Source organism: Lynx canadensis, chromosome X (assembly GCF_007474595.2).
Source record: "Lynx canadensis isolate LIC74 chromosome X, mLynCan4.pri.v2, whole genome shotgun sequence".
NCBI lineage: Eukaryota > Metazoa > Chordata > Mammalia > Carnivora > Felidae > Lynx > Lynx canadensis.
The window spans coordinates 41,279,953-41,293,321 of record NC_044321.2 but is presented as its reverse complement, the minus strand read 5'-3'; the positions used below and the strand labels follow the sequence as shown (position 1 = coordinate 41,293,321).

The 13,369-nt window shown below is 40.2% G+C and overlaps 1 protein-coding gene across 3 annotated transcripts in view; it reads right to left on the bottom strand.

The window, feature by feature from the left end:
- Nucleotides 1-13,369, bottom strand: part of ZNF81 (zinc finger protein 81) — an 88,753-nt gene that overhangs the window by 22,210 nt on the left and 53,174 nt on the right. For all 3 annotated transcript variants that reach the window (XM_030305758.1, XM_030305759.1, XM_030305761.1), the window contains one exon: nt 5,491-5,617. In XM_030305758.1, the coding sequence (XP_030161618.1) occupies nt 5,491-5,617 (127 nt within the window). The remainder of the gene's footprint in view (nt 1-5,490; nt 5,618-13,369) is intronic.

Here is a 13,369-nt window from a genome sequence, read left to right as displayed (position 1 = left end):
TACTTTGCCCGAGGACCCTGCAATGGCCTCCTCTGAGGTACTTGCCTTGCAAGGTACTTCTGAGTTCTCCCAGGACATACCCTTATTTGCTTCTAGACCTCTAACTAGACTCAAGTCTCATCAGGGCCCAAAGAGTGAGATATAGTGTAAATTCATGAGAAGGTGCAAAAGAACTGCATTATTTGTCCAATTTACATAGACAGAAATCTGGGAAATCTGGGTAAAAATGGGTATGAAGAGTGTGGGATAATGGGGGCACCTGGGTGACTCAGTCACTTGAGCATCTGACCCTTGATTTCAGCTCAGGTCACGATCTCACAGTTTGTGGGATCAAGCCCTGCACTGGGTTCTGTGCTGACAGTGTGGAGTGTGCTTGGGATTCTCTCTCCCTTTCTCTCTCTTCCCTTTCCCCACTCTCTCTTTCTCTCTCTGTCAAAATAAATAAACTTTAAAAGAGTGCGGGATAATGGAAAGAACATAAAGTTGGATCAGGCCAGATTTAGTGGTATGTGCACACTAAACAGATTCTGAAATTAATGTTGCCACTTGGGTTAGAGAGGGCTTGAACATTTTGCTTGGTTGGCAGAAACGTGGATCAAAACATGGCCTGTACTAAATGCAGCTGAAATGGAGAACTGCTTTGGAAGAACTCTCTATACTATACAGAAAGGCATCCAAAGGCTTGGGGATACTGGGATGTTAGAGTGGGTTTATCATATAAGACATTCTGTCCCGCACTGGGAGGATCCAGAGGACATATCTGTGACCATGGCTGTGACAAACAAATTTGGGTGGGTGTGGGGAGGGGGCAGAATCCTTGAAGATTTCTGTGATTGCTTCTTCTCTGTAGGACACACAATTATAGTGGAAGTGCTGCCACTCAATTGGGAAACCCAAATGCAATGGGCATAATTGGATCCTGGGGTGGCAGGGGCCACATGGAGGCACTGAATTGCTAAATGCAAGGTGGGCACAGCTACTGTAGTGGACAGCAGGGTCAAAGCAGTGATCAGAATAGTCTGACTTGCAGAGAGACCCATGGTGTTGGCTAGTTGATCATGATGTCTCTAGAAAATAGATGAGCAATCTACTAAATTCTTTTAAAAATGTTTTAATGTTTATTTATCTTTGAGAGAGAGAGAGAAAATCTCAAACAGGCTCTAGGCTCTGAGCTGTCAGCACAGAGCCCGACGTGGGGCTCGAACTCACGAACCGTGAGATCATGACCTGAGCTGAAGTTAGATGTTTAATCGACTGAGCCACCCAGACACCCCAGCAATCTATTAAATTCTTACTTGATCTGTATAAAGAGAAGAGTTCTAGCTCAAGTGAACAGAAGTCTAACTTGAAACAAAAAAACAGAGAGTCTCAGCTCCTCCATCAATTTTCAGACTTGAGCCAGTTTACAGACCCAGAAATCTCTGAATGAAGGGGAGACAGCTCCCCTGAGGAAGGACCCCCACTACACTGTCAAAATTTATACTACTAATCTTTCTCCCAGCCTTCTCTAAAGGGATTTACAGTCCCCTTGTCAGGGTGACTGTGCGTTGAGGCAAAGGACATAGTGAGGTTTTTCAGAGATCATTGGACACCAGTTCTAAATGGACACTAATTCCAGGAGACGCAGGATGTCACTGTGGCCCACTAGACAGCATAGGGGCTTATGGGAGTCAAGTGATCAATTGCGATTCAGCGCAGCTCCATCTCACAGGGGGCCCAGCAGTCCCCCAAACCCATCCTGTGTTTATCTCCCTGGTTCAGGAATGCAAAATTAGAATACAGATACGCAGCAACTGACAGAATCCCCATACTGGTTCCCTGACCTGTGCAGTGAGGACTATTACAGTGAGAAAGGACCAGTGGAAGCCACCAGAACTGCCTCTACTAGGAAAATAGTAAACCAAGGAAATATGCATTCCTGTAAGAATTGCAGAGATTAGGGCCACCATCAAGAACCTGAAGGATGCCAGGGCGGTGAGTTCCACCACATCTCTATTCAACTCACCTATTTGGCCTGTACAGAGGACAAATAGATCTTGGAGAATGACAGTGGCTCATCATAAGCTTAACCAGGTGGTAATTCCAATAGCAGCTGCTGTACGAGACACGGGTTCACTGCTTAAGCAAATTAACGCATCCCTTCGTACCTGGTATGGTAGCTATTGATCTGACAGATGTGTGGGTTGGGTTTTTTTTTTTTTGGCAATACCTGTTAGTAGAGACTACTAGAAACAGTTTGCTTTCAGTTGTTACGACCAACTATATATATACCTTTACTGTCCTACCTCAGAAATATATCAGCCTTTCAGTCCTATGTCATAATTTAGTCTGCAGGGATCTTTTTTTTTAAGTTTATTTATTTATTTTGAGAGAGAGAACAAGTGAGTGGGGGGAATGGGAGGGGGAGAGCAGAGAGTTGGGGAGAGAGACAGAATCCCAAGCAGGCTCTGCACCGCCAGCATGGAGCCTGATGAGGGGCTCGAACTCACAAACGGCGAGATCATGACCTAAGCTGAAACCAAGAGTCTGATGCTCAACTGACTGAGCCACCCAAGTGCCCCAGTCTGCAGGGATCTTGACTGCCTTTCCCTTCCACAAGATATCACGTTGGCCCATTGCATTTATGACATTATGCTGACTGGACCTTATGAACGAGAGGTAGTAATGACCCTTGACTTACTGGTGAGATATTTGTATGTCACAGGGTAGGACATAAATCTGACAAAAATTTAGGGGCCATCTACCTGAGGGAAAGTTCCATGCCACTGGACCCCTAGAAATCTCCAAGTGAAGAATAAGTTTTTGCATCTGGTTCTTCCTATAAGTAAAAGAGGGATAATGCCTACTGGGCCTCTACAGACTTCAGAGGCAATATATTCCTCATCTGGGTGTGCTATTCTGGCCCGTTTACCATGTGATCCAAAAAACTGCTAGTTTTGAACAAAGCCCAGAATGAAAGAAGGCTCTTTACAGATCCAGACTGCCATATAAGCTGCTCTGCCACTGGGCCATATGATCTGGCAGATCCAGTGGTGTTTGAAGTGTTCGTGGCAGATAGGGATGAAGCTTTTGGCAGGCCCTCACAGGAGAATCACAGAGCAAACCTTAAGATTCTGGAGCAAAGCCCTGCCATCCTCTGAGGATAACTGCTCTCCTATAGAGAAACAGCTTTTAGCTTCCTACTTGGTCTCAACTTACTCGCTGAATTTAAGCGTTATTAGCACGTGGAAGAAAGGACACTTAACAAGGACTCCTTCGGGGCGCCTGGGTGGCTCAGTCGGTTAAGCGTCTGACTTTGGCTCAAGTCATGATCTCCAGGTTCATGGGTTCGAGCCCCACGTCGGGCTCTGTGCTGACAGCTCAGGGCCTGGAGCCTCCTTTAGATTCTGTGCCTCCCTCTCTCTCTGCCCCTCTCCCTGCCCTCCCTCTCAAAAATAAACGAACATTTAAAAAATTTTTTAAAAAAGAACCAATGACTCCTTCAGTAATGGGCAGTGAACATGGAAGAGTCCAGTGCTGAATCCTCACCCAGTGGTGGGACACAGGAAATGTGGCCAGCAGGAGAGACCCACTCCCCACTCACAGGGGGTCCAAGTCCTTCTGATCAAGCCCCAGCCTATAGATGGTGAGAGGTCAGTAGTAACCCCTAGAGCACCGAGCCTGGGTCTTCCCGGAGTGTGCTGCTTGAGCATGCTTCCCAAGGTGGGTGGCAAACTCCATCTAAGGCTAAATAATGGCACAAACGTGACAGTCGACAAGTACTATAAGGGAGAGTTGAAAAGAACTTTGAAGCAGCAATTCAAGAGAGCCGAAAGTTGTCATGAGGTGTAACCTCAGATCAGATGTGGCAACTCCACACCCTTGACCCTGGGTGAGAGCTCTGCCCCTTCAGGCCAGGAACCAAGCAGGTGGCTTGCCCTCTGGAACTGAGGAGGTGATGGTCTGTCACATGCCATTTTCCCAGACAGTGACTTCTGGGCCTGTGGTGGTGGCAGCAGCCCTGTTGGCCTCTGACCCATCCCTGAAGTCATTCATCCCTCTTCTTGAAGGAAAACGCATGTACACAGCCAAACGGTTTTACCAGCCTACCTCCAATCTGCACAATCCCAGATAGCCTACAGCCTTCCCTCATTTTCCTGGACAGCTCATTTTTTCCTGTCTCCGTCCTCTTCAGTCTAAGCTGGCAGTATTTCTACTGACAGGGTTGACTGGATCCACAAGGCATACATCTCATCTCTTTAGCGACTGGTTGTCCACCCCTTTGGTGTTCTTTCCAGAGTCCATCTCATTTTTTTGTGATATGGATAGGCCAAACATTTTCCATATCTTCAAGTTCTGCTTCATTTTTACTAACAATTCCTCTTCAATGTCTTTCTTTCCTCCTACATTTTACTATAAGCAGCAAGGAAAGCATAGGCCATGCCTTTTAACACTACTTAGAAATTTCCTCAGCTAGGGGCGCCTGGGTGGTTGTCAGTTAAGTGTCCAACTCTTGATTTTGACTCCGGTCATGATCTCACACTTCATGAGATTCAGCCCTGCATCAGGCTCTGCGCTGACAGTGTGGAGCCTGCTTGGGATTCTCTCTCTTCCTCTCTCTCTCTCTCCTCTGCTAGCACGTGTTCTCTTGCTCTCAAAATAAATAAACATTAAAGGAAAAAAATGCCCTTAGCTAAAATTCCAAGTTTGTCACTTACAATTTCTACTTTTCACTCAACAGAACAGAATTCAGTCAAGTTCTCTGCCACCTTATAACAAGGATCTCCTTTCCTCCAGTTTCCATGCTCCTCACTCTGAGACCTCACCAAAAGCCCCTTTAACATTCCTATCAGCAATCTCTTCAAAGCAATCTAGGCCTTTTCTGTGAAGTACCTAAAACCTTTCCAGCCTCTACCCATTGCCCAATTCCAAAGCCACTTCCATGTTTTTTTCAGTATTTGTTACAGCAGCAACCCACTTCCCAAGTATAAAAATTCATGTTACTTTCCTAGGGCTGCTATGATAAAATACCACAAGATGGACAGCTTGAAATAACAGAAATTTCCTGTCTCACAGTTCTGGAAGCCAGAAGTCCAAAATCAAGGTATCAGTAAGGCCATGCTCTTTTTGAAGTAGAACCTTCAAAACAGGAAGGAACCGTTTCATGTTGCTCTCCAACATCTTGGTGGTCTTGGGCATTTCTTGGCTTACAGATGCATCACTCTAGTGACATGGCCATCTTCTTTTCTTTATGTGTCTTCACACGGTCTTTCCTCCGTGTGTATGTGTCTCTCTGGCTAGATTTCCCTTATTTTAAGTACACGAGTCGTACCAGATTAGGACCCACCCTAATGACCTCATTTAAGCTTGATTACTTCTATAAAGGCCCTAATTCCAAAAGAGGTCATATTCTGAGGTACTGGAGGTCAGGACTTCAACATATTTTACAGGGAGGATACAATTTTATCCGTTACATGCTCCTTTGTAGATTCTTAGAATGGCTGTGCTTACCCAATGACAGCAGGTGGCTGTAGTTTTCCAGCATCACATCCTGGTACAGGCGTCTCTGTGTAGAGTCCAACTGCTGCCACTCCTCCCTGCTGAAGTCCACAGTCACATCCTCGAACGACACGGAGCCCTGTAACAACACAATCCTGCTCAGGGTGACATGGCCAGCAGTGGGTGATAGGGAGAAGATCAGTAAGAAATTATTTTATTTTATTTTATTTTAAGTGTTTATTTATTTATTTTTGAGACAGAGAGAGAGCATTCATGGGGGAGGGGCAGATAGAGAAGGAGACAGAGAATTCCAAGCAGACTCCGTGCTGTCGGCGGACAGCCCTATGTGGGGTTCGAACTCACAAGTTGTGAGATCATGACCTGATCCGAAATCAAGAGTCAGATGCTTAACTGACTGAGCCACCTAGGCACCCCAAAGAATTTTTTAAATGACTTTCACTAGAATATGCTATATGGTGTGTCTATTTTTTTTTTAAACGTTTATTTATTTTTGAGACAGAGAGAGACAGAGCATGAACGGGGAAGGGGCAGAGAGAGAGGGAGACACAGAATCGGAAGCAGGCTCCAGGCTCTGAGCCATCAGCCCAGAGCCCGACGCGGGGCTCGAACTCACAGACCGCGAGATCGTGACCTGAGCTGAAGTCGGACGCTCAACCGACTGAGCCACCCAGGCGCCCCTATGGTGTGTCTATTAAATACCTAGTTATATATAATGTTGTGTAGAATACAAATATTGAATTGTAAATTTTTGCTATTCATTGGTACAACAGTCAGTCATACATTTAAAAAAATTTTAATGTCCATTTGTTTTTGAGAGAGAAAAACAGAGCACAAGCCGGGGAGGGGCAGAGAGAGAGGGAGACACAGTATCCGAAGCAGGCTCCAGGCTCTGAGCTCTCAGCACAGAGCCCCATGCGGGGCTTGAACTCACAAACCATGAGATCGTGATCTGAGCCAAAGTCAGGCACTTAACCGACTGAGCCACCCAGGTACCCCAGTCAGTCATACATTTTTAAGAATAATAGTTTTGTATAGGATTTGACCTTGATCCTATTTTGTTGTTAATTTTAATGGGAAGTTTGTGTTCTATAACTTTTAGAAGGAAGCATGTATACCTTTTTTTAATTAAATTATACATAGCTCCCTCTACTATTGCTTTAATTTATTCGTCAAAAATACAGCCAGTTTCTCTTGATGCTTTTTCGTTATTCATTTCTAACTTAATTCCACAGTGTCAGAAAATATACTCTGTATGATTTCTACATATGGTCTATCTAGGAGAATGTTTCATGTGTCCCTGGAAAAGAATATATATACAGCTGTTGATGGCTGTAGTATTCTATTAATATATACATCAAATTGGTTGAGTGTTATTGAAATTTTCTATCACCATACTCATTTGTCTTCTACTTGTTCAATCAATTATTTGTCAACTTTTTGGTAAAAACTGGCAAGGAAATGTTAATGTTTATGTGGCTAGGCAAAGAACCTAGAATAGCCAAATCAGGGATTTATATGTAGTGTTAAGACTTACTATAAAGCTACAATACTTCAGACAGTGTGGTATTGATGTAAGTACAGATAGATATATCAATAGAACAGAACAGAGTCCAGAAACAGAACCATACCCATACAGACAAACTCTTTTTGACAAAGGCACCACAGTAATTCACTGGGGAAAAGGAAGGTCTTTTCAAAAATTGTGCTGGAACAACGGATGTAAGTTTTGGATGAAAAAAACAAACCTTGGCCCATACCTTATACCACATACAAAAGTTAACAATAATTTGCAGCCACTCTGGAAAACAGTGTGGAGGTTCCTCAAAAAATTAAAAATAGATCTACCCCATGACCCAGCAATAGCACTGCTAGGAATTTACCCAAGGGATACAGGAGTGCTGATGCATAGGGACACTTGTACCCCAATGTTTATACCAGCACTTTCAACAATAGCCAAATTATGGAAAGAGCCTAAATGTCCATCAACTGATGAATGGATAAAGATGTTTATATATATAATGGAATACTACTTGGCAATGAGAAAGAATGAAATCTGGCCATTTGTAGCAACGTGGATGGAACTGGAGTGTTATGCTAAGTGAAATAAGTCATACAGAGAAAAACAGATACCATATGTTTTCACTCTTATGTGGATCCTGAGAAACAACAGAAGACCATGGGGGAGGGGAAGGGAAAAAAAAAAAAACTTAGAGAGAGAGGGAGCCTAACCATAAGAGACTCTCTAACCATAAGAGACAAAATATTACCAAACTGAATTCAACAATACATTAAAAGAATCATACAAAATGATCAAGTGGGATTTATTCCAGTGACATAAAGATGGTTCAACATCTGCAAATCAATAAATATGACACACCACACTAACAAAATGGATAAAAATCATATGATCATCTCAATAGATGCAAAAAAAGAATTTAACAAAGTTCAACATCCATTTATTTATTTTAATTTTTTAAAACATTTATTTATTTTTGAGAGAGAGATAGAGCGCGAGTAGGGGAGGGGCAGAAAGCAAGGGAGACACAGAATCCAAAACAGGCTCCAGGCTCCAGGCTGACAGCACAGAGCCCGCATGGGGCTGGAACCCACGAACCGTGAGATCATGACCTGAGCCAAAGTATGACACTTAACCGACTGGGCCACCCAGGCGCCCCAGTTCAACATCCATTTATGATAAAAACTCTCAACAAAGCAGGTATAGACAGAAGGTATCACAACACAATAAAAACCATATATGACGAGCCCACAGCTAACATCATAATCAACAGTGGGAAGCTGAAAGCTTTTCTAGGATCAGAAACAAGACAAAGATGTCCATTCTTGCCACTTTTATTCAACAGAGTATTGCAACTCCTAACTAGAGCAAATAGACAAGAAAAAGAAATAAAAGGCATCCAAATCGAAAAGGAAGAAGGAAAACTATCACTATTCGCAGAGGACATCACATTATATATAGAAAACCCTAAAGACTCCACCAAAAATAAACCTGTTAGAACTAAAAAATGAATTTAATAAAGTGGCAAGGACACAAAATCAATATGCAAAAACCTGTTGTGTTTGTGTACACTAATAATAAATTACCAGAAGAAGAAATTAAGAAAACAATCCCCCAAATTTATAACTGCATCAAGAAAAATATCTACCAATAAATTTAACCAAGGTGGTGAAAGACCTATACATTGAAAATTATAACACACTGATGAAAGAAACTAAATAAGATATGTAAATAGAAAGATATTCTGTGTTCATGGGTTGGAAGAATTAATATTGTTAAAATGTCCATATTACCAAAAGCAATCTACAGATTCACTGCAATCCCTGTCAAAATTCCAATGGCATTTTTCACAGAAATAGAACAAACCTAAAGTATGTATGGAACCACAAAAGACTCTGAATAGCCAAAGCAATCTTGAGAAAGAACAAAGTTGGGGATATCATAACCCTGATTTCAAACTATTTTCCAAAGCTCTAGTAATCAAAACATTATGGTATTAGCATAAAAACTGATACTTAGATCAATAGAAAGAAGAGAGAGGCAAGAAACAAACCATCCATATATGGTCAATTAATTTACAACAAAAGAGAAAAAATATATACAATGGGTAAAGGACAACCTCTTTAATAAATGGTGCTGGGAAAACTGGACAGCTACATGCAAAAGAACGAAACTGGACCACCTTCTTACATCATACATAAACATAAACTCACGTGGATTAAAGATTTAAATATGAGACCTGAAGCCATAAAACTCTTAGAGGAAAACATAGGCAGTAATTTCCTTGACATCAGTCTTAGCACCATTTCTGTAGATATGTCTCCTCAGGCAAAGGAAACAAAAGCAAACATAAACTATTAGGACTACACCAAAATAAAAAGCTTCTGCACAGCAAAGAAATGATCAACAAACCAAAAAAGCAACCTAGTAAATGAAAGAAGATATTGGCAAATGATATATCCAATAAGGGGTTAGTATCCAAAATACATACAGAACTTATACAACTCAACACCAAAAACAAAAAATCCCAAATAATCTGATTTAACAATGGGCAGAAGACCTGAATAGACATTTTTTCCAAAAAAGACATACAGATGGCCAACAGATACATGAAAAGATGCTCAACATCACTCATCAGCAGGGAAATGCAACTCAAAACCACAGTGAGAGATCACCTTACACTTGTCAGAATGACTACAATCAAAAAGAAATAATAAGTGTTGGTGAGGATGTGGAGAAACAGGAACAGTTGTGCACTGTCGGTGGGAATGTAAATTAGTTGGTACAGCCACTGTGGAAAACAGTGTGGAGGTTCCTCAAAACATTAAAAATAAAATACCATATGATCCAGCATTCCACTATTGGGTACCTACCCAAAGAAAATGAAAACACTAATTCGGAAAGATATATGCACCCCTATGTTTATTGCAGCATGACATTTACAATAGCCAAATTGTGGAAGCAACCCAAGTGTCCATCCATAGATGAACGGATAAAGAAAATGGATAAAAAATATATATACACGTGTATATATATATGAATTATATACGTGTGTGTGTGTGATGAAATATTACTCAGCCATAAGAAAGAATGAGATCTTGCCATTTGTGACAACATGGATGGACCTAGAGGGTATTATGCTAAGTAAAATAAGTCAGAGAAGATAAATACTGTATGATTTCACTTATATGTGGAATCTAAAAAACAAACCAAATGAAGAAACAAATGAAAAATCAGACTCTTGGGGTGCCTGGGTGACTCAGTCTGTTAGGTCTGTGAGTTCGAGCCTCACATTGGGCTCTGTGCTGACAGCTCGGAGCCTGGAGCCTGCTTCAGACAGATTCTGTGTCCCTCACTCTGCCCCTCCCCTGCTCATACTCTGTCTCTGTCTCTCTCAAAAATAAATAAACATTTAAAAAAAAAAGGGAGAAAAGAAAAAGCAAACTCTTAAATACAGAGAACAAACTGGTGATTGCCAGAGGGGAGGTGGGAGGGAGGATGGGTGAAATAGGTAAAGGGGATTAAAAGGTACAAACTTATAGTTATAAAATAGATAAGTCATGAGACGGAAAGTACAGCAGAGGAAATACAGTCAATGACACTGTAATAACGTATGTTGACGACATTTATTGTTCCAAGCACTAACATAAAATTGTTGAATCAAGATGTTGTACACCTAAAACCAATATGACATTTCATGTTAGTTAAATTATAATTTTAAAAAGGAAAAAAAAAACTAAACTAAAAATGCTCTAGAAGAAAACATAAGGGTATCTTTGCAACACTGGGTCAAGCAAGGATTTCTTGACATAGTGCAAAAAGCAGCAAATATAAAAGAAAATTTTGATAAATAGGAGCTTACAAAAATTAAAATTTCTGTTCAGAAAAGATTTCATTAAGAAAATGAAAAGTCAAGACATGGACTGGGAGAAAAAATTTGCAATATATATACACACACACACACACACACACACACACACACACATATACAAAACACCCACAGTAAGAATGTAGAAAGAACTTCTACAAAGTAATAACAAAAAGACACATAACCCAACTTTTTTAAATGGGAAAAAACTTAAACAGACACCAAAAAAGATACAAATGGCCAATGAAGCATATGAAAAGTTGTTCAATATCATTTGTTATGAGGAAAATGCAATTTATTTATTTTGTAAAAAATTTATTTTAATTCCAGTGCAATTAACATACAGTTAGTTTCAGGTATACACTATAGTGATTCAACAATTCTATACATCACCCAGTGCTTGTTAAGATAAGTGTACTCTCTCCTTTTTTAATGTTTTTATTTATTTTTGAGACAGAGAGAGACAGAGCATGAGCAGGGGAGGGGCAGAGAGAGAGGGAGACACAGAATCTGAAGCAGGCTCCAGGCTCTGAGCGGTCAGCACAGAGCCGGATGCGGGGCTCGAACTCACCTCGAGATCATGACCTGAGCTGAAGTTGGATGCTTAACTGACTGAGCCACCCAGGTGCCCCAAGGTAAGTATACTCTTAATCCCCATCACCTGTTTCACACATCTCCCAACCCACCTTTCCTCTGCTAACCATCTGTTTGTTCTCTATAGCTAAGAGTTTGGTTTTTGGTTTGTCTCTTTTTCTTTTGTTTGTTTTGTTTCTTAAATTCCACATATGAGTGAAATTATACAGTATTTGTCTTTCTCTAACTTGCTTATTTCACTTATCATTATACTCTCTAGATCCATCCATGTTGTTGCAAATGGTAAGATTCTTTTTTATGGCTGAGTAATATTCTATTGTGTATGTATATATACCACATCTTCCTTATTCATTCATCTATCCAATAGACACTTTGGTTGCTTCCATAATTTGGCTATTGTCACTAATGCTGCAATAAACATAAAGGTGCATAACTGTGGAAAACAGTATGGAGACTGTTCAAAAAATTAAAAATAGAATTACTATATGATTTAGTAATTGCACTACTGTATATTTACTCAAAGAATATGAGGAAAATGCAATTTAAATTACACTGAAATAGCATTGTACACTCACTAGGAAAGCTAAAATTTATAATAAACTAAAAAATTGCTGGAAGGAATGTAAACTGAATCATCACTTTGGAACCCTGTGTGGCAGTTTCTAATAAAGTTAAACATACACCCACCCTATAATCTAGTGTTTCCATTCCTCTGTAGTTACTAAAATAAAATGCAAACATATATCCTCAGAAAAATTCTACAAGAGTGTTTATAGCAGGCTTTACTCATGATAACCAAATACTAGAAGACATTCAATATGTTCATCAGCAGGTGACTGCATAAACAAAATATGGTATATTCATACAATGGAATACTCAGTGATAAAAAGGAAAGAGCTGGTGACAGATACAACCTGAATGACTCTCAAAAATATTTTATTTTATGGGTGACAGGCATTAAGGAGGGCACTTTTCGGGATGAGCACTGGATGTCATAGGCAAGAGATGAATCACTGGGCTCTACTCCTGAAACTAAGACTACACTGTACGTTAACTAACTTGAATTAAAATAACATTAAAAAATATTTTATTTTTAAAAATTTTTAATGTTTATTTATTTTTGAGACAGAGAGAGACAGAGTACAAGCAGAGGAAGGGCAGAGAGAGAGGGAGACACAGAATCTGAAGCAGGCTCCAGGCTCTGAGCTGTCAGCACAGAGCCTGACGTGGGGCTTGAACTCAAGAACCGTGAGATCATGACTTGAACCGAAGTTGGACACTTAATCAACTGAGCTACTGAGGTGCCCCAAATATATTTTATTTTATAAATAGAAGCCAAACACAGAACAAATGATTCTATTTATGTGACAATCAAGAACAAGCAGGGCTAATCTATAGGGATTAAAAATCTTAAAACTGGTTGCCTCGGGGGTAAGAAATTGACTAGTCAAAAGGGAACTTGCAAGGGTGATGGACACATTCTGTATTTCAGTTTGAGTGATGGTTACATATATAAATATATTGGTCAATTATATATATATATATATATATATATATATATATATATATATATATGTATATATATATATATTTGTCAAAACTCACCAAACTATATATAAAATTCAATGTCTTTCAAATATAACTCAGTTTCAAAACACACACACACAAAAGTGTATGTTAGAAATATATTTGAGGTACACTGTGGGCTCCACAGAAAAAGTAAGTCTACTCGAGTGCTTAGAGTTGGTACAGTTTATATAGGATCTTGGGGAAAAAGTAAGTGTGATGGAGACAAATGGGGGAAAGTATTTTCTAGAAAAGACAAAGGGAAAGGTATGGAAAAAGGAAAACGCATGGTGATTAATGAAAGAACGAATGGCTCTGTAAAAAAA